This window comes from Drosophila serrata, unplaced genomic scaffold (assembly GCF_035046125.1).
Source record: "Drosophila serrata isolate PLE 108 unplaced genomic scaffold, ASM3504612v1 contig_23, whole genome shotgun sequence".
Taxonomy (NCBI): Eukaryota; Metazoa; Arthropoda; class Insecta; order Diptera; family Drosophilidae; genus Drosophila; species Drosophila serrata.
In genome coordinates this window covers 609,258-629,570 of record NW_028256921.1, presented here as the reverse complement: position 1 = coordinate 629,570, position 20,313 = coordinate 609,258, and the positions used below count along the sequence as shown (strand labels likewise).

The following is a 20,313-nucleotide window of genomic DNA, read 5'->3' as shown; positions in this document are numbered from 1 at the left end:
CCTAAACATAATTTCACTTAATCAATTTCGTATATTGTGCCTTGAATAAATGTACAATAAATAAAATTAACTTTATTGCGATTCATATACAAAGGAAGAGACCAAATAAAAAAAAAAAAGAGTTAATATTACAGAAAAAGAAACATGTGAGGAGAAAGAGACGACGGCGACGTCGGTTAACAAGCGAAACTGATTGCGCAACATTTTTTAATGTGGCTTTATCTTGGGCTAGGAAATCGGGACAGTGCAGGCGTGTGTCAAAAAACAGGGGAAACATCAATAGTGGGGCAGTGGAGCTTGATTTTTTTGAGCTTTACACATATGTATAGTATGTACGTATATACAGAGCGATCTCCGCAATATATTGCCTATTTGCCATAGTTGGCACAGCTACCGCTGGCATATTCGGGCTCCTCGCAAGTGAGCGTATGCTCATCAAAGACCTTGTCCTCACCGCAGCTAATCAAACGGGGATGTCCCTCGACGCAAGTGATCAGGCGGTGGCAGTCACCGGAGACGGGGAAGCGGGGGAAGGGCCAGAAGCGAGCGGCCACCGAGTTGGGATCCACCTTGGTGGGGCACTTGAAGCCAACAACAGCTAAAACAAAATCCAATTAGTGGTTAATATCTTCTTCCTCCGTAAGAAAGCAATCAATCAAGTAAAATCTTACCTTCGGGATTGCAGTGGTCCAGCAGCTGATCCGGCCAGTTGCAGCCATGGATGCGCTCGTCGTAGGCCAAACCAGCATCACAGTCCTGCTCATGGGGCTCTCCATGGGCGCACTTGATGTACGTCGTGGAACAGTCCTTGGATACCGCATACAAACCGAACTGGTACTCGCAGCCGGGTGTTGAGATGGGAGTGGCTAGTGAAATGGGCAAGCAATCAACAAAGTAAAAGATATGTATGGCATACCAGCTTAAGGCAATTAAACTTACGATCCCACTGGCGACCCTTGCAGTCCACCGCCCAGTTGTAGTTGCAGTGATTATGCACCGCACCCTTGCCGTCGAAGAGCAGTCCATTCTCGCAGGTCTCCAGGGTCAGAGTGCCATTGGTGCAGAGGAAGAACTGATCACAGTTCTCCGTGTGGGCATATGCCTGTACGCCGTACTTTTCCGGGCATTCCGGAGAGCCCACGGCCAGGGCATGGCCTGAAATGAATTAGGAACAAGCAATTATAGAAACCTAAGGATATATTTAATTTTTTTTTCAAATAAATCCCGGAATTGGTGCCCATTGATTTATGCCCTTAATCAAGATGGTAGCTAACTAAGCTTCAATTTTGATAAGATATAGAGAATGGATGGGCTTTTAAATGCCAGAGTGCATCGATTGTTAGACAGTTGTGAAAACTGTTCCCACCATTGTCAAACCCGAATCACAATTGCAGCCGGAGCCGCATCCACTTCCTTCCTGTCTGCCAGTCCGTCTAACTGTCTGACTCGCAGCTCCATCCGAATCCGAATGCGAATACCCCTGCTCAACTGGTTTTGGGGCAAGTGCAAGTGACGCCACCGCCACGACACTTTCGCGCATCTTCGCACCGTCTAGCGGCACTGCGATCCGAATCCCATGGAGCGGAGTGGAGCAGCATGAGTGTGTGTGATGTAAGCTGACGCTTGGAATGCCGATGCCATCGAGATTGGGAGGGCGGGCAACGGGTTGATTGCCTGGCTGCCTGCCTGTCTGCCGACACTTTTCTCGAAGCCTACAGCCGAGAAGCCAAGAGTGAGCCAAGCTCACTAAGCATATATTTAAATTTGTGAAGATTTCCGGTAATACGTTTTCCACACAAATAGCTGTCAACAGGTCTTGATACAGAGTAAGAGGGAGAGTGTCATCGATCCTTAAGGATTAAGTCCCAGCACGAGAGATTCCAGAATCTAAATCTAAAAAGATTTATCAATACCAAATTGCTAATCGATTGTCTTGAGTGACAATTGACAATTGATCAAGCGAATTATATCGAGACTTAAGGACCAAGAAGTGAAGCTCGCATCAAACTATAAAAGATCCTGCAAATGCCGGCAAAAAACCTCCTTCCTTATTATAATTTTTCGATGCCTTATCGATAAGGTAAAAACCTGCGATTAGTTATTCCATTATAAATCCAATCCGATCTATCCAACCTTTTGAGACTGGTCGAAACTGGTCGCGTTGGTTAACCCAGAACTAGATCGTATAATGCGATCGCTTTCAGAGTCTTTGTCTTATTTATATTCTTACTTAATTATCAACTGGTTTGACAAGACCGAGTTCTACTTTGACCGGGCCTGGCATTTGCCTCAGTTCATTAGGCAGACATACTATAACACATATGATATAAGATATATATTGGTGTACCAAGATCTGGCCCACACCCAAGTGAGTCAGTCCAGTTGCTTGGCTGAAACAAAAGCAAAAGTGATTGGAGGATTGGAGGTGATCGTTGATCGGCACCCGATCTGCATGCCAAATTAGCTATGGAACGGTATCAGTATCGGTATCGGTGTAAGGGGTACAGAGCTCAGGGTTAAATGGAGCAGAGTGGCTAATCTGTGGACATAGCCTTCGGTTAGAAACCAGTAATTAAACATGGACTTCCACTTGGTACTATGGTGAACTCCAAACACCATACCACACACACCCTCCTGCGATTGCAATTGGAATTTATTTCGTTTTTAAATTTGTTCGTTTTTTTTGAAAGTAAAAGCTTTGCCGTTAAAAACCACACACGCGAGGCAATCGAAAGGTTGCGCTAATTGTGAGTCCATTCCAAGGCCCTATTTGAACATTGGGTAACCACTTGACCACCAACACTTACCGCTGGTAAAGCAGGCCGCCAGGATTAGGGCGCTGCACAGTTGAAGTCCCTGCATGTTTCTGCTTGAAAGTTATGTTCGACCGGAAGTGCGAAATGGGTAAGCGAATAATAAAATTTTCAAACACTCGCGAAGCACACCGAAAAAAATGGTATATTCAAATATATTAAAACACTCGAATCCAAATCCAAAAAAAAGTAGTAACAGAAACTTCCGCTGGGCACGTTTCAACGGTTACGCGTTCCAAACTCAACTGGAAAGATTTATGCCGCGCTCAAAGAAGAAGAAGCAGAAGGAGCAGAGCAGCGACTGCGCCGGCGCAGCGTCGCACGGTGGCGACAGCCATCACAAACCACCACACACACATACAAAAACCCCAAAGCAAAGCCCACAACCGAAAAATACCAAAGCAAATGAAAACAAAAACAACAAACAAACAAAAACCCCCCCAAAGGCGAACCAAAGTTTTCGCAAAGCTTTAAATTTTGTATTGGTTTTTCAATACTTGGGGGCGTTGGGGAGGCGTTTCAGGGGGTGGTGAGTGAGATGGAGGAGGGGGTGGTGTTGTCACACGTTGTTGCCTTTATTTTACCCTTTCAGGGTATTTTCATTTAAGTCAAAAGCTTGTAACGCTGTGAAGGAATCATTTCCGACCCTATAAACCATATATATTCGTGATCAGCAGGCGAATCTTTCTAGGTATCTTCAGAAGAAAAAAAAATGTGTACATTTTTTCAAAATTTTAAAAGGGGTTACATCGTTAAAATTTTCAAAAAAAAATATACAAATTTTAATTTTTTTTAAATTAAACTGCAGATGCAGATTTATTAACCTAATAAAAACTAACATAAAACAGTTTTCCGAACTAAAATAAATGCCTTTTTGGATGAGTTATGAGTATTTGAAACTGTGGCTTGTTAAAAAAATTCTCATATACAAATATTAATAAATACTATACTATTCAAATAATGTGAATATTTTATTTTATGATCGATTTTTACTACGATCTTATAATTAAAATGCTAATTGCAAGGGTATATTAACTCCGGCTTCCCGAAGAAAGTTTTCTTTCTTGTGTTTCTTTTTGCTGTGTGTGCGTTGTAGGTGTATATTACAAAGCGGGATAAAAATTCAGCTATTTTTTCACTTCAGAAATTGAGTTAGATCTTAGAAAGGTATGGAATACATATAACTTAAAATTACATTTATAAATTTCATTAGAAGCTTACACTTTTGAGCATTAGGAATAATGTGGAAAGTATTGTCAACGTTGCGTATGAGTAATATAAGTTGCTTACACCTATTTATGGGTACATTTGATTTTCAAAAATCATTGTTCTGATATGACTGTGATTTAATTATTATTTAATTCATTTTATCACTAACTTTTGACACTGTTTTATAGTACTTTGTTTTATTATTTCTGCTTAACTTATTAAAAACAAAAGTGAACCATTTCTTATCTTTTTAAGATCACAATAGAAGCAGAATACCCAAACTCTTTTTAAAGAACGAATTAAAATTGTTTACATTAAATAATATATCTTCAACTTTGACTAAGACATTTTCATAAACTCATTTTCATAGAGACTTTTGAGAAAAACAAAAAATAAAATCGCCAAATCCGGCTCTGAGCTCCACTGGCAGCGTGTGTGATTGAAAGTAAAAGGCAAAGCTCGCACAGACCGTAAGCTTCATTCATGATTGGGTCCCGTTGCCCGATTACCGTTACATTGTTAACTATTGCAAAACTTTGCTGCTGCGGCTGCGCCGATTGCATAACACTTATCCACAAGCAGCAGCAACAGTCGCAGCAGCAACAGTCGCAGCAGCAACAGCAACAGTAGCAACAGCAGAAACCTTTTTACTTCTTTTTATTTACATGAGCTGTGCTTTGCTTTGGCCAACTCTAGCGGGTAATTAACGACTCTTTGTCCACTGGCCAAACCAATCGACAATTGGCCAAGACAAAGGGCTAATGGATCGATGGCCCGCTAATGTTAAATCCTCTGACCCAGAGTTGCGTGCCGAGTGAAAGGCTGTCAATCGGTTGATCAATCACTTGCACACACTTTTCCCAAATGAGATGCACACTCCAGTTTTTTATAGTTTCAAAATCATGGTTTAATTACTAAAAATTTGGGGAGAGTGACCTTATAGATGGAGAGATTTACAGTCGATTAAGTGAAGACTTCTATGAAATAGACTTACGAAAAGATGGGTTTAAGCCACACTTGGCACTAATTAATTGTAAAGAAATCTCTGGTCAAGACAATAAGACAAAGAATGCCTAGAACGCATAAAAGATCTTGTAGCACAGCTTTTTCCAGTCTAATGTCAAGGGAGTATGTGAAAAAATGACTTAATATTCAAATATTGAAAAGAAAAGTAATGAAACAGTAATGAAGTAATTGAAATTTATAGAATGAAAATATAATTTTTTATAAAACAAATAAAAGAGTAGACTGAAGTTAGTTGGTGAAAATAAATTAGATGTATAAGATTAAAGTTGAATACAGAAAATAAAGGATAGAATCCGCCATATACTTGTATATAAGTGAAAGCTATAAAACTATTATTCAGAGAGCAGTTCATAGTCACATAGGAAATGAAATGGGAAACAATTAATCAGAAAACAATTTAAAAACATATAAAAATAGTTTAAGAAAGAGTCAGTATATTAGATATTAGGAAATTAGATATTAAAACAGAAATAGGAAAAGAAATAGTAATAAATATATAAAGTAGGAAGTAAGAACATAGTTTTAAGTTATTTTAGGAATATATTACTGATAGATAAAAATGCAAGTTTAGAAAAACAGACAGAGGCTTTGGAGCAACACAAATTGAAGTGAAAAATTAATCAGATTACGAATGGTTTATAGATAAGTTCTATACTTTCAAACGGTATAGGATACTTAGGATTGAAATGCAGAAACAGAAAAATCACATATATATATATATCTAAAACATAAAAGAGGCTAGTATGGAAAAAGACAGATAAACTGAAAAATAGATATATATACAGATAGATAGATAGATATATATAAAGATAGATAAATAGATAGATAACATAGATAGATATCATAGATAGATAGATAGCTAGATAGATAGATAGATAGATAGATAGATAGATAGATAGAATGATGGATAGATAGATCGATATATAGATAGAATGATAGTTGTAGTAAAGTGTAGAATAGTATAAAGTATAAGTATAGTTTAAAGTATAGTTTATAAAAAAATCAGTTTATTCTCTTGTATAATAATTAGATGAAAGTCAGAAAATGAAAAATATATACACAGCGATTTGGCAAAAGATTCGATTGGACACAAAGATAGTTACAGGTATGGATAGACAGGTATGTAGATAGATAGATTAAGTTGAAAGCAGTATTATACAGAATACAGGATAGTAAAGCGATAGATAGATGGATAGATAGATATATAAAAGACAGTAAGAAATTCAGAAGAGAGACAGACACAGTCATAGAGTCTGAGAAGGTAAACAGAGTATTAAAGTTTAACTGCTACACATACGTTCTATAGGAAATGGGCTAGAACTACTAACTTTAAGTGACTAAGACGCGAATCCGTTTTGTTTTTTCAGTGTGTGCGTTCTTGTGTTTGTGCATGAGTGTGAGTGTGAATGCGATGAGGAATTAGGGGCTGGAGCTCCTGCTTAATCCTTCTTGTCGTCCACATCCTTGTACCAGTCCTCGCACCCGGGCACATTCTCCGGAGCGTCGCACATTTCGGTGGCATCGTTGTAGACCTCGCCCAGCTGGCAACCCAGATCACGTGGATCCTCGCCATTCAGGCACACATAGAACTTCTGGCAGTCAGTGGGATGGGGGTACTTGGGATGGGTCACCACCTGGCCGCGATCATCGGTCTTTGGCTGATCCTTGGGGCACACGAAGCCGGTCTCGGAGGTTCCTGTTAGCAAAGATTAGCAGAAGATAAAGCAAATTACTACCGGTTCTACCCTCTGGAAGCTCCCAGTGTTGGGCACTTACTCTGCTCCGGATTGCACCCCTCACGCTTGGCAGTGTCGGGCCAGACACAGGTGCCGGAGTACTCATCGAAGTGCAGGCCCACGGTACACTTGGTTTCTAGAGCATCACCCTCGATGCAGTTGTAGAAGATGTTGCACACGGCGGGATCGGGATGAGCGAAGAAACCGTTCTTGCGGGGGCAGTACTTGCTTGACTTGGGTTCCTCTGTAAATGAAATAATAACGATTATTTTTTATACTATTTAATAGGATAATCAAGCACAAATAATTGAGTTTGTATGAGATACATACTGAAAATTTTGATTATACTACTACAAACTAATTAAAGTTTATATATTATATCTATCTGAGATATAAATAAAAACATTTTCAAAGCGAAATGTAATCATAAAACTTGTTTGTTGAAGGAATAATTAAGTTTCTTTTAAATTTTAGATAAGATAAGACTATAGATTCAATTTTCACATATTCAACTGAGTATGTAAATAGTATGTATGAGTATGTAAAAAGTCCTCTGTAATTACTTTAATGAACTTTGCCTTGACATATTTCCGTAGAAACAGGTTTACCCCACAATTAAGGATATGAAAACTTACGCAACTCCGTGCGGTCCTCGCAGTCGACATTGAAGGGCTGGTCGCACTTGTTGATCTTGCGGTTGAGGGGATCGAAGACCAGGCCATCGGGACACAGCTTCGCCTTGGCCACGCCCTCGTCGCACACCCAGAACTTGTCGCATTGCACCTCGTCAGCGAACTGGCCGTTGGGTTTCGGGCACTCGTAGTTGTTGTTGTTGGCAGCGGACACGGCTAGAGAGAAGGAGGAGGAGGAGGAGGAGGAGAAGAAGGAGACGGTCAATCAACTTGTTTTCCCACTTTCACTTTCCGAACGCCTCTATCACACAACAGAAGTGTAACGAGATCGAACACTCAATTTATCGATTGTAATTCCGCATTCGCGGTTTCCTGCTTGCATTAGAGATGGCCGCCGAGCACTAACAGTAAATAATTTGTGATGGACTGCGACCGATAGAAGGATATGAACAGGATATGATTGTCTTGGAAAATGGTACAGTAAAAATATTAAAATAAGGGAATTATATATTATTTCATCAAAGAAAGAAGATAAAGATGGAAAAGAGCCAAGAGCCAATAGATAGAGAAAGATATTAGAAAATATGTGCCTATATTTTCCTAATAATTTTAGTTTTATGAATTGTATAGTTAATCATAAAAATCAAACAAGAACTCAAGAGCTTAGCACTTAAAACACTGTTCAATTTTTCGTAGCTTTAAGTTTTTAGGACTTAAATTGATATCTATAAGAAATATTCCTTTTCAAAAAAAGTTTACGCTTGTTTTACTAAGATTTATGTTACTGAAAGGAATCTTAAAGATTTTGTGTTTAGAAGAGACAAGTTTTAATATAATTCCACGTTATGGGAGAGTAACCATTCCCAGACACGACTCCGACGCCGCTCAGCTCTAGGCCAACAAGTTGCATAACCAGCGGCAGAGCCAGCTACAGGTCTTGGGCTTGGCAAGCTTTCCAGTTTTCCCCAGATGGAGGAGTGGACGCACAAAGAGTACCATCCCAGCCGGTTTTGCATCTCGTTTTTTTTTTTTTTGTTCGATCTGCAACCACGACTTGATTTTAGGTTGGGTCGCAGGTCTTTAAACAAGTCTTAATGTCATTAGCCAAAATGTCTTGCTGTGCAAAAAAAAAAAATAAACACAAAGTACCGAAGCAATCTTGGTTTCTATCCAATTTTTTTCTTGTTTGGTGTCAGTGTCAAAGCAATTAGCAACAAGTTGCGATTTCTAAGCAGCAACAGATTGGATCACTTCAACTAGGCACAGATCGAAGATATACATACATACTATAAATGTATATAATCCAAGATTAACACTCACTTGTCGCCACACACAGCGTCACAGCAATGGCACAAAAAAAGAACTTCATTTTGGACTTGGTGGCTGATCCCGGTGGCAAAAACCAAAAAAAATATACACAACAGGGTAGTCGGAGACGATCCTGGAGAGCTGGGTGCTTGGAACTCTTAGTACTGGGCCTGTGAGCAACTCTGATCGCGACCCAAGCGTTGCGATGGTTAAACTAAACTAACAACGGAACGCCAAAGAGGCGCACTTTTCAAGACTTTTTGCCGGCTCGGATCGACGTCGACGCCGCCGCCAACAGCGGCAGAGCGATGGCAATGGGAGGGGCACTACCACTACCGTCATTACCTTCTCCCCGATCACAGCTGGAGCTGTAGCCAGAGCTTGGGGACTGGAACTGGGACTGAAACTGAGACTGAGACTGGGACGGAAGTCTCTCTGGGCGCAGGCGACCAAGAAAGGCGTGCTTGAGCTCAAGCGAAGATGTAATGACACTTACCAAAAAATAAATAAATATAAAACAAGAGAGTAGCACATGAGAGCCGGAAAACCATCAGAGGGATACTCTTTCGTCTAAAAAGGAACATCACAAAGGGGATTTTAGGTTCGCCATAAATAAATCTAGAGCCTCAGAAAAAACGATCTCTGAAACATCTGTTCAACATTTTTCATAGATTTGATTTATACACGAGTACATATAGTTAAAGTTGGGCAAGTATTAAGATCCAAAGAAGTTTCAAAAAGACAATAAATAATAGCGAACAAATCCATTAAGTAATATTTAACAAAGGAAACAAATGATCTTTAAAGTTCTGTAACTGATGTTGAACATTGTCTTTTCCTTGCATCTAAACCTTTCGGAGTAAGCCTGTGTTAAGATAAGCTTATCCAGTGTTTAGCAGTATCCTGTCTAGTTAGGGTATTACCGGGTATCAGTGTGTCGATGTGGCCGAAAAAGTGACACCGAAGCAACAAAATGAACATAACAAATTCATATGCGGCAACGGTCCCCGGGGCTGATTGTGAGTGGGTTTGAGAGTTGATTTTGGTGGCTCATTCGAGTTGATGGGCCGCATGCAAATGACTTTTTACACCATTTAAAAGCCAGCACATACAACAGACTATACAAAATTAAGCAATTAAAAAGGGACACATCCACTGGTACAGATGCAAGCAGGCAGAGCAAGGACAAGAGAGGTGCAGCTTTGAAGAGGACAACGTGTCTTTTATGGATGAAGCAAACAAGTGAATTACATTTCAACTTACAGGTTTTTAGGTTTAAAAATATATAAGAACCGTATTTTTAATGTCAAATATTTTTTTTAAGTCCATTTCATATTTAGAAAACACAAAACCAGGCTAGGATATTGTATTGTTTAAGGAACCTACTCCTCCTGCAGAAACAATTCTTATGGCTCTCATCCCATAGAACAACTACTCCATCAATCGTGTAAGTAATAGCTGACTGAGAAAAATCTGTGTCACATCCCTATGGGGGAAGCAAAATAGCAGGGTAATGCCGGTAATATATGTACATAATATATACATAATTATGCTAAACATACCACGCAATGGACCAAAAGCCGCTGTCCTTGGGAGATGCGATCCGAGCTCCAACTGGCGAGTCGCAAGATGCGGCAAAACCAGACCAGGTCTGAAAACTAGTTTAGGTAACTAATTAAAATGAGACACTTTTACTCTCGTCTCGGGGTGGTTCTTGGAAGCTTAGAAATCTGAAATTCAATTGGCAAATTAATTTGTAAACTAAACACGATTAAATCCCAATGAGCAGCGTGCGAGTATGCGACTGGTTTGGATTTGGTTTGCAATTAGCGAAAGAAAACAAATAAAAAATAAAATTCAAAATAATAAGAAAAACGCCGCTCATCGGTTTGGCAAGATGTCGGTTGGTTGGTTCGTTGGTTGCCGATTTATCAGCCTGGAGCCAAAGCAGTTAAAGATTTGGCAATTCAAGGTTTTTACTGCAACATGGAATCGAATGGGATCGGATCCAGTCCGGTTTATCACTGCGGTTACGACATGGAGATGGAGGTCCGAAAGAGCGTCTCCATATCTGCATTGGATATATGTATATTCGATTCCATTCCATTCCAGTTTATAGGTCATCAAATTTTGGCTTTTAAATGCAGATGCACCCAGGCCAAACCAAAAATAAACCTCGAAGAGATCGATCGGAGACGTTGCAAGCATTTCTTTAGATGTTTTTTGGGGTCGGGTCAGAAAAGCAATTAACAGGTAATTGCGAACGTTAAAAAAGCAAAGACTTAATATGCCCACGTACACACAAACACACCCAAAGTTAAGTGCAGCAACAGCTGGTGGCATTGGTGGCATAAATTATAGAAAACAAATCATTAAATTGCGCATTCTCATCAAGCTTTCTATTTCCACGACGACGGGTTCTAGAGATTTCACTTGCCGGTAAGCATGCACTGCATACCAAAATGAGTTAACCAAGATCACTAATACCAACTAGATTAGATTGTTATTATAAAATTAACAAAAACAAGAAAATAAACTAGCTTCGGGGAGCCAAAGTTTGTATACCTTTGCAGTTAGTCATAGAATCATGGGTTCGAATGTAATATAGATCATGAGCAAGCCAAAGATGCATTTATCCTAAATTGGAAAACTTATCTGTGTTGGATTTTATAAGAATACCAGCATATTAGACTTTAATAATTAAGAAATTACAAATTTTAGGAATTTTCCAAAAATTCATTGCTCAGGTCGAAGGGTAATCAATATCACAATAGATGTAAACACCAGGGAGGCCACGGACAGAATGAGGTCAGGGCAAAGTTAGTGCATGTATTTATACTATTCAAGTAAAGAGAATATAGAAAATAAGATCGATAGAGAAAGAGCTACCTCTAGAGTTAGGCAGAGAAATATTGAGAGAAAGTAGTGCCTCTAGAGATTCTCAGAGAGAGAGGTGGAGCATAAAAGAGGCAGGGAGAAGGAAATAAATAGAGATGTTGAGCTAGAGCTATAGAGAGAGACAGAGAAAGAGAGGGAGAGAAAGCTATAATATATTATTATAGAAGCGGAGCACAGTTTTTGCATTTTCCTCTACATTTAATGTTTTTATGGCAGCTATGTGATATAAATACCAAGATAGAGATTATATATAATTTATAGGGTCGGAAATGACAAGCCAATTATTTAAAGTGAATTTTTAACTTTTAAAGTATTTTCGTAGAATGCTGTTACATTTATTTAAAATGTAACTGCTAACAATAGTTAACAGTGTTCTGTTAAGCTTAACAGTGCTGCCAGACTGTTCGTTTTCTTAGAGATGAGAGCCCTGCAGTTGAGCTATCGCAGTCACGCCAGCTGTTATCTGTTATCTCCAGGAATCAAAGAAAAATCCCAATTTGGAAAGTGTCTCTCCATGCGAGCTACATAGTTTTCAGAATTGACATCTCCCAATCGTTTAAATATTATTCACCTTTAACTCCAAGCGGGGCACCTTGACGTTTGTGGTAGCCGTGACAATAGATGTGACTGGTAACTGGTAAGCTGGGCAAAGTTCCATCTCTAGCTCTCGGCCATAGTCAAAACATTAAAGTCGCATTTTTACAAAGTTGAAAAATGTTAAATTAAGTACTTACTCAGAAGTAGAACAACGTGAAAAAAACGGCCTGAGGTGGGTAGTGGTTGGTTTTAGTTAAATACCACCATACTGAAGGCTGGGCGAACCTGAAAACGTTAAAAAACGAACGTGAAAAGTTGCCCTTAGGCGTCAGCAGGCGCATCCAATTTATTGATTTTTTTCGCGAAGAAAGCAAGGTGCGCGTACAGATGTTCTGATTAGAGAGATTGCAAATTAATATGTATTCGTAAAGTGTGCTTTTGCAGTTGCGAATCCCAGTTGGTGTCGCTGTGGAATAAGCCCACTCACACACGCTTTCTTCGCACTTGGCCAGGCCAGTTGGTGACATCATCAGAGCCAACATTATTCACGCTCCCTTTCCTTGCAGCGAGTTTTACCCATATCCACCCGCAGTTCCAGTTCAGCTCTAGACCAGCTCCAGTTCCGCACCAGCAAAACCCGTACACATCCAAGTCCTAAGCAGTCACCGAAATGGATCGTAAGGCTGAGCTGGAACGGAAGAAGGCCAAGCTGGCCGCTTTGCGCGAGGAGAAGGATCGAAGGCGCCGCGAGAAGGAGATCAAGGACATGGAGGAAGCGGCTGGTCGAATCGGCGGCGGTGCTGGCATCGATAAGGATCAGCGGAAGTGGGTTAACTTTATATATTGTCTTTTCATTAAAACTCACCTTGACTCTGTTGGCTTTTCAGGGATCTCGACGAGATGCTGTCGTCGCTGGGCGTGGCTCCCGTATCAGAAGTGCTCTCCTCCCTGTCCTCCGTCAACTCAATGACGTCGGACAACTCCAACACACAGACCCCCGATGCTAGCTTGCAGGCAACCGTTAATGGGCAAAGGTGAGCAGTACTCGAATATAAGCCACTGGGAGTCATTTGAGCTTATTGAAATAAAACTATACAGCTGTCAGAGTCGCAATACCTTAAGATAGCAGTGAAAATTTACTAAAGTAACACAAAACCAAATAGTTTCAAAGAAATTACTTTTGACTCTGAACTCGAGACTATTTTATCCGATATTGATCCTAATTTCCTCTCCTATAGCGGCTCCAAGAAACAGCCCCTCAACCTGAGTGTCTACAATGTGCAGGCAACGAACATTCCACCAAAGGAGACGCTGGTTTACACGAAACAGACACAGACTACCAGTACCGGCGGACACGAACGTGATGGTGCGTATTGTCAACGGGGAGGGGAGCTTGGGTCTATATATCTACCACTGTCCATAGTTTGATTCCATCTTTCGCTACTGTTGCTGTTCTTGTTCTTGGTCTCGTTGTTGACTGTGTTTGGCTTCCCTGCGTCCCCGTCCATCTGGCGGAAGATCTACCTCTCTCTTTTACTCTCTATCCACCTATATATATATCTCCTCCGAGTTGTCCCGTTCTGTCTGGCGCTAGTTGAAAATGCTGCATGCTGCCCTTACCCTGATTCCGGTTCCGGTTGCGCGCTTTTCACTCCTCCATTAAACCCCATATCCTTCGCCTAGCCTCTTCCCAGCAGAGAAAAACAAAACAAAGAAAAAGAAAAGCATAATCCATAGTGAAATAAAATAACAAATACAGTTCTTTCTTGCCACTCCTCGCCTCTGTCAGGATATATGGAGGACTGGTGGCGTCCACGTAAAGGTACTAATCTTAATTTTAAGCAAACTCCACACTTAATCAGATCAGCACAAAATTGATATGGTAAAAAAAAAAAGAAACCTAGACTGAAAAATATATGTGACACGCATAGAGAGAGCCATGTGCAACGTTTATACGATCTCCAATACGAACCGTATAAACGTGGTAGAATTGGTGCCCAAATTATGACAGTCCCACTGCATTTTTTTTTGCTTCAACTCGATATTGTTACTTGTCGTTTTTGTAAACGTAATCACACACCTGTTGGATCGATCATCTTAAGACAGCTTCCCCCTTACTTTGCTTTCTTCGCCTTATTTGTGTTTTCTGCAAGTGCTGCCAATTGAAACCTAAATTCCATTCATATAAAATATTTTGTTTAGAATACAATTAAAAATGTCTTCTAATTTTTTGGTGTCAATAAGTCCTATAGGTTTTATTTTATTTATTCATATTATAATGTATTTTGTTTAATTAAATAAATATGTACCACTTTGTTCAAAAGAAGGTTCTTGGTAGCACTTCCCTTATCGTTCGTTTTTTTGTACGATCCATTTATGCTGCAGTTCTCTCCACTCATCCACTGCATATTATCCACTATATCCCAGTCCAGCATCCATCCATCCATCAATCATTAGCGTTTACACCGTTTGTGAGCATTTAATAATTTGTCTATTTACTTTCTCTCTCTCCCCCCTTATCTGTTTTTGGCACGCACGCAAAAAAAACTGCAGCTCATGCTACGGATTATTATGGTGAGTAGTCCTTGTTGTATGCGTTACCTTCTACCTAGAACTTTTCAGCCTTCGTAGCGGTCTGTGTATGGCACCCGTAAAGCGTATCGTATAACTTTACCCGTAATATTTGTAACCCGTAATCTGTATTTATCCCAGCTCTATTTATATATATATATTTATCTGTATTAAGTATTCGTACCTGTACATGTGTAGTTCTGATCTATCTCTTCCACACAACTACTCTCCCCTTGATAAACGTAGTCTTTCTTTTTGACTTTCTGACTTGTATGATTTATATAGTGTATGCCTGATATTGCTATCCAATGTATAGATACATCTATGTTTATGTCTTAGCTTCTTGTAGTTGCTTCTTCGATCTTCGTTTCCAATTCGATCGTTTATTATTTTGTTCCGCAATCCGGATTTTATATATATAAATATATATGTATATATATATATATATATATATATATATATAGCATATATATGAATATGTATGTACAGTTTATATGATTTTAAAAACAACTGATTTGTTTCAATTAGCTCTAGAACCACATCGCAACAGATATTCAGTTTGCATCAAATCGTCATACATATTTTTTGTGTATGAAGAGATTATATCGAAATGAAAAAAAAAAAAATCAACAAAAAATTGTTAATCTCCACCCAATTTATAAGTTCTTAATTCGTTTAAGTATCGTAGTTTTCGTATTCGTTTTAAGTTTTAACCAGTTTTAATTTAAACCTTTTTTTTTATTAAAATATTTTTACCATTTTTGTGCTTCCATATGAAGGTTATATGTATTCAAGAGTTATAATTTTAGAACAAGCCGTATCTTATCTTCAGTTTTATCGATTTTAGCATAATCGAATTTTAGAATGAATATTTCTAGCCGATTAATTTTTAGAAAAGTTATATATTTTAAGTCTATGATAACCTATAAGAATCGATCACGAACACACAAACATACACACACACAATCACACAGCGAAACTGCATGTGAAAGCACAGAATCGAGAGTCTATATATGTATATCTATGAATACGTACGTATGATAAATTAACCGATATCGTTGAAGCTGTATGATAAAAACTCTTTATCTCCTCCCCTCGCAACATTTTGTGTTCCCATTAAATAAGCCAGGCTTGAGTGCTAATAGTACTTATACATACATACAAACATTTATCCTATATATATACAACATATATTCGTATGTGACCCATATGTGATCATTTCGCAAAAACAAGCCACAAAAAAAAAAAACAGTTTGAAAAAGCACACTAAAAGCATTTTACACTTTTTACCTTATCGTTTTAACGTATGCATTTAGTTAAAAAATAATTTGAGTATCGATCTTTGGATCGATATATCGATTTTTATATGGGGTATGCTAATGCCATACTCTTTCCGTTTTGATTTTGATTTGAAATCACAAAACAAGAAAAACTACCAGCAATGTATGTACAATATATTTATTTCTTTATATTTCTTCAAGATGAATACAATCTTAATCCGGGTTTAGAGTGGGAGGATGAATTCACAGGTAGGTACAGGCCAGACGCCGCCCCATCGAAATATTGAACAGTGATGAAGGAATCGACATGAAGCAAAATAGGAACATTCCAATTCTCACTTGGCAAGCGAAGCGATATCGAAATCGAATATACATATCTAAAAAAAAACAGCACAGAAAATGCGATAAAGAAAATCGATTCTTCGAGATGTGAATGCTGGAAAAATTAATTGAATTTGAAGAACTACACACATTTGCGCTCTCACAACACTATTCTAACGGACCCGTCTCGCTTTCTATCCCTTCTTCATCTATGCTTGTGTACAGCTTTCCTTGCATGATACCTATTGCTCCAGCTCCTGATCCTGATCCTGTTTCTGCTCCTGTTCCTGCCACCCCCTACCTCTGTCCCACCCCTGACCACCTGTGTGTGCCGTGTTGCTAACTCCAAATCACTCATCCTAAACTCTGGATATTATAACTTTGTCCTAACCACTAACTCCTCTCACGCAACAAACAACAACCAACAACATTAATAGCAGCAGCAACAACAGCGCAGCAGCGACAGGGACAGAGACAGAGACAGGGATGCGCTAGGCTTGCTTCAGATCAGGATGGCCATGTTGCTCTTGCCACCCACACTCACCCCATCACTTCCGCACACCCACTCGGCAGCGAGCGATGATGTTTGGCTTCGGCTCTCTCTCACCCTCTCTCCCGCAGCTCTCTCGATCCTCGGTCCTCTTTTTTAATTACAATTACAGCACTGTAACAGACTCGATCAATCGGCCGTTAACTTTACAATGTTAAATATATGTGTAATATATTTTTAGCATACAACTAAATAATTTTAAGTGCAAGCAATTATAAAATGGGTGGAGAAAGAAATCAAAATGATAATGAAACAAACGATGTGGTGTAAAATAGCAATAACGTTGATAGAGTTAATTTAAACAGATACCGATCTTAACCGATGCAAGGAAATTGTAAATTTTTTTATTTCTGTAATTGGCTTTGTGTATTAACTAGGTGAAGTAAAAAAAACAACCAACCAAAAACAAACACATACATATGTACTCACCTGTCTATGCCCACTGAACTGTATATATCAATAACAAACAACAGTCTGATATATGCACCTGTGTGCGTGCGTTTTTAACAGCCATGCACCTGCCGCCACATCTCTATCTTTCTATCTCTCTCTCTCTCTCTCTCACTATGTCTTACGCACGCGCGCACACACGCATTTGTGATCAACCCACCGCCCACTTTCACGCACGCACACCCACTCAAACAGGATGCCAAAGAAGACAAAGATGGCAAGTGCCATGATGCAACTATTTAAGGTGAACTCCGATTTCTTTTTCCTTTAAAAGCGGAGACAGGTACCTGCAAAGGTTGTTAAGACTACCTTAGGTAGCTGCATCATGGCAACCGAAAAGAAAGGCGACCTCCGTATGCAGCATCCCCATCACTTTCTCCCACTCTCTTTCGCGATCCCTTCCTACCCCTCCCACTCACACGCGAAGCTTCACATTCCCCCCAAAGTCACCCAAAAGCATAACCTAACCCAAAACCAAACTGAATCCCGTCTCAGCAAACCCCAAAAAAGAAAAAAACAAAGCCAAAGGTCACAGAAATTTGCAGTTTCAAGTCAAACTAAAATGCAGACGAAGAAGAACGCAAAATGCAAAATATCAAAACGAATCGAAAAGAAATGAGCTTAAATTAATGAAGAGCCGAAAAAAAAGTAGAATTGTTCCTGTTCTGTCGATTGTCATGTTCCTCTAGCTGTGTTAGTTTTATACCTTAAACAGTGCTTGCATTTGATGCCCAAGGAGATGACGAAGAGAGCTCGCTGCCACATCTGGACAATGGATTCACTTCCAAGTTGCCCCCGGGTTATCTCACCCATGGCCTGCCCACCGTCAAGGACGTGGCTCCGGCCATTACGCCGCTCGAGATCAAGAAAGAGACTGAGGCGAAGAAGGAGGGTAAGTATATTTAATTTCCAATTTAAATTCTCGAATTAACTTGCTCGTTTTCTTCAGTCAAGGAGCTATCCGAGGAGCAGAAGCAGATGATCATCCTATCGGAGGACTTCCAGCGGTTTGTGGTGCGCGCCGGTCGCGTCATCGAGCGAGCCCTTTCGGAGAACGTGGACATCTACACGGACTACATTGGTGGGGGCGACAACGAGGAATCTAGTGACGAGCGATCGCATGCACGACTCTCGCTGAACCGGGTCTTTTACGAGGAGCGCTGGTCGAAGAACCGCTGCATTACCAGCATGGATTGGTCTACGCACTTCCCGGAGCTAGTGGTGGCTTCGTATCACAACAATGAGGAGAGCCCCAATGAGCCCGATGGCGTCGTCATGGTGTGGAATACAAAGTTCAAAAAGACCACGCCCGAGGACATCTTTCACTGCCAGAGCGCGGTGATGTCAACCTGCTTTGCCAAGTTCAATCCCAACCTAATCCTCGGCGGCACCTACTCTGGTCAAATTGTGCTGTGGGACAACCGTGTGCAGAAGCGCACTCCCATTCAGCGCACGCCCCTAAGTGCTGCGGCTCACACGCATCCCGTATACTGTCTCCAAATGGTTGGCACCCAGAATGCGCACAACGTCATCTCCATATCCTCGGACGGAAAGTTGTGCTCTTGGTCTCTAGACATGTTGTCGCAGCCGCAGGACACGCTCGAGCTGCAGCAGCGCCAGTCGAAGGCCATCGCCATCACGTCCATGGCATTCCCTGCTAACGAGATTAACTCGTTGGTGATGGGCAGCGAGGATGGATACGTCTACTCTGCCTCGCGCCATGGTCTTCGGTCCGGTGTCAACGAGGTGTACGAACGGCATTTGGGCCCCATTACAGGCATTTCCACTCACTACAACCAACTCTCGCCGGACTTTGGCCACCTCTTCCTGACCTCGTCGATCGACTGGACCATCAAGCTTTGGTCGCTTAAGGTACTTTAGACTTAACATAGATCTTTCTCACACACCGATCCATACATTTATTGTCTATTTTAGGACACAAAGCCGCTGTATTCCTTCGAAGATAATTCGGACTATGTAATGGACGTGGCTTGGTCACCAGTGCATCCAGCTCTTTTTGCCGCCGTTGACGGCAGCGGTCGTCTGGATCTGTGGAACCTCAACCAGGACACCGAGGTGCCAACAGCTTCTATCGTTGTGGCAGGAGCACCAGCTCTAAATAGAGTCTCCTGGACACCCTCCGGTCTGCATGTGTGCATCGGCGACGAGGCCGGCAAGCTGTACGTGTACGACGTGGCCGAAAATCTGGCTCAACCTTCACGGGACGAATGGTCTCGGTTCAACTCGCATCTGAATGAGATCAAACTTAACCAGAGCGACGAAGTCTAAGACGATAGCAGTTGTGGTAGTCGCGAGAAGAATCCCACAGGGTGATGATGAGTCCTTGAATGAAATTTAAATTGTATTTTTTTTTGTGATCCCCCACTACTCCATAGCGCTGTGTATAGACCAGACGAACCCACGCTCATCCGCAGTCCAAATGCTCAGCATGCTCGATTGATCACTTCATCGTCCGTAATCCGCAATTCTTAATCCTCAATCCCCTCTATCAAGTAACTGAAGTAAATGTATTAGAATGTTCATCCAATGAAACGAAATTTAGATATTTATAAAGAGACCGATTTGATATGAGCAGTGGTTATAATTGATGCTTGATTGGTATTTTTTTAGCTTAATATTTATTAGATATTTGTTCCGTTCTTTTCATCATGATCTACCAAATGGTTTCTTCTCTTTTTATTTCATTTCTGTAACTAAAAAGAATCAAGAAACAACGTTTGTAGGCACACAGCGGAGCACATAAATAAATTAACTACATATTAAATACATATATACAACAATAAATTAAGCTTGAACCTGAGAAGAGGAAAGACAGAGAGATAAAAAGAAGGGGCAAGGATAGAAGAAGGAAGACACTTAAAAGAAAGCCCAAAGTTGTAAATGTATTAGAGCGAAGCCTATTTAACGAGATTAAATAAAGATAATATCTATACACACAAATGTCTTACAATTTATTTTTAT

General features: G+C 40.3%; 3 protein-coding genes across 45 annotated transcripts; 1 reads left to right on the top strand and 2 right to left on the bottom strand.

The window, feature by feature from the left end:
* Nucleotides 1-52: 52 nt before the first annotated feature.
* Peritrophin-A (Peritrophin A) lies at nucleotides 53-3,239 on the bottom strand. Its single transcript, XM_020952576.2, has 4 exons — nucleotides 2,808-3,239; nucleotides 940-1,155; nucleotides 672-866; nucleotides 53-598 (listed from the first exon to the last, which is right to left on the bottom strand). The coding sequence occupies exons 1-4, from the start codon at nucleotides 2,860-2,862 to the stop codon at nucleotides 369-371; spliced, it is 696 nt and encodes a 231-aa protein (XP_020808235.1). The 5' UTR covers nucleotides 2,863-3,239; the 3' UTR covers nucleotides 53-368.
* A 2,794-nt stretch (nucleotides 3,240-6,033) lies between these two features.
* On the bottom strand, nucleotides 6,034-9,130 carry obst-A (obstructor-A). The gene is made up of 4 exons (XM_020952565.2): nucleotides 8,737-9,130; nucleotides 7,420-7,632; nucleotides 6,825-7,028; nucleotides 6,034-6,744 (listed from the first exon to the last, which is right to left on the bottom strand). The coding sequence occupies exons 1-4, from the start codon at nucleotides 8,783-8,785 to the stop codon at nucleotides 6,488-6,490; spliced, it is 723 nt and encodes a 240-aa protein (XP_020808224.1). The 5' UTR covers nucleotides 8,786-9,130; the 3' UTR covers nucleotides 6,034-6,487.
* Nucleotides 9,131-12,033: 2,903 nt separating this feature from the next.
* LOC110184187 (cytoplasmic dynein 1 intermediate chain) lies at nucleotides 12,034-20,292 on the top strand. 43 transcript variants are annotated; one of them, XM_086829712.1, is made up of 10 exons: nucleotides 12,037-12,259; nucleotides 12,726-12,984; nucleotides 13,047-13,193; nucleotides 13,398-13,525; nucleotides 13,949-13,981; nucleotides 14,713-14,733; nucleotides 16,212-16,259; nucleotides 18,071-18,223; nucleotides 18,281-19,203; nucleotides 19,267-20,292. In XM_086829712.1, exons 2-10 carry the CDS (start codon nucleotides 12,830-12,832, stop codon nucleotides 19,618-19,620), a joined length of 1,962 nt encoding a protein of 653 aa, XP_086685838.1. In that variant the 5' UTR covers nucleotides 12,037-12,259; nucleotides 12,726-12,829; the 3' UTR covers nucleotides 19,621-20,292. The 43 variants fall into 43 exon arrangements, with proteins under 43 accessions (XP_086685921.1, XP_086685838.1, XP_086685824.1 ...); XM_086829698.1 differs by having other exon boundaries at nucleotides 18,068-18,223; XM_086829671.1 differs by having other exon boundaries at nucleotides 13,949-13,982; nucleotides 14,690-14,733; nucleotides 18,068-18,223.
* Nucleotides 20,293-20,313: the final 21 nt, after the last annotated feature.

What these genes read in the sequence shown, in the direction of transcription:
- Peritrophin-A (XM_020952576.2), bottom strand. Translation starts at nt 2,862, where the DNA reads ATGCAGGGACTTCAACTGTGCAGCGCCCTAATCCTGGCGGCCTGCTTT. An exon ending in CAAGGGTCGCCAGTGGGATC is followed by an intron (nt 867 to 939) that starts GTAAGTTTAATT and finishes CCATTTCACTAG; the next exon opens with CCACTCCCATCTCAACACCC. An exon ending in GGACCACTGCAATCCCGAAG is followed by an intron (nt 599 to 671) that starts GTAAGATTTTAC and finishes ATTTTGTTTTAG; the next exon opens with CTGTTGTTGGCTTCAAGTGC.
- obst-A (XM_020952565.2), bottom strand. Translation starts at nt 8,785, where the DNA reads ATGAAGTTCTTTTTTTGTGCCATTGCTGTGACGCTGTGTGTGGCGACA. An exon ending in CGAGGACCGCACGGAGTTGC is followed by an intron (nt 7,029 to 7,419) that starts GTAAGTTTTCAT and finishes TTTCATTTACAG; the next exon opens with AGGAACCCAAGTCAAGCAAG. An exon ending in GGGGTGCAATCCGGAGCAGA is followed by an intron (nt 6,745 to 6,824) that starts GTAAGTGCCCAA and finishes CTTTGCTAACAG; the next exon opens with GAACCTCCGAGACCGGCTTC.
- LOC110184187 (XM_086829630.1), top strand. Translation starts at nt 12,830, where the DNA reads ATGGATCGTAAGGCTGAGCTGGAACGGAAGAAGGCCAAGCTGGCCGCT. An exon ending in ATCGATAAGGATCAGCGGAA is followed by an intron (nt 12,985 to 13,046) that starts GTGGGTTAACTT and finishes TTGGCTTTTCAG; the next exon opens with GGATCTCGACGAGATGCTGT. An exon ending in TGGTGGCGTCCACGTAAAGG is followed by an intron (nt 13,983 to 14,689) that starts TACTAATCTTAA and finishes ATCTGTTTTTGG; the next exon opens with CACGCACGCAAAAAAAACTG.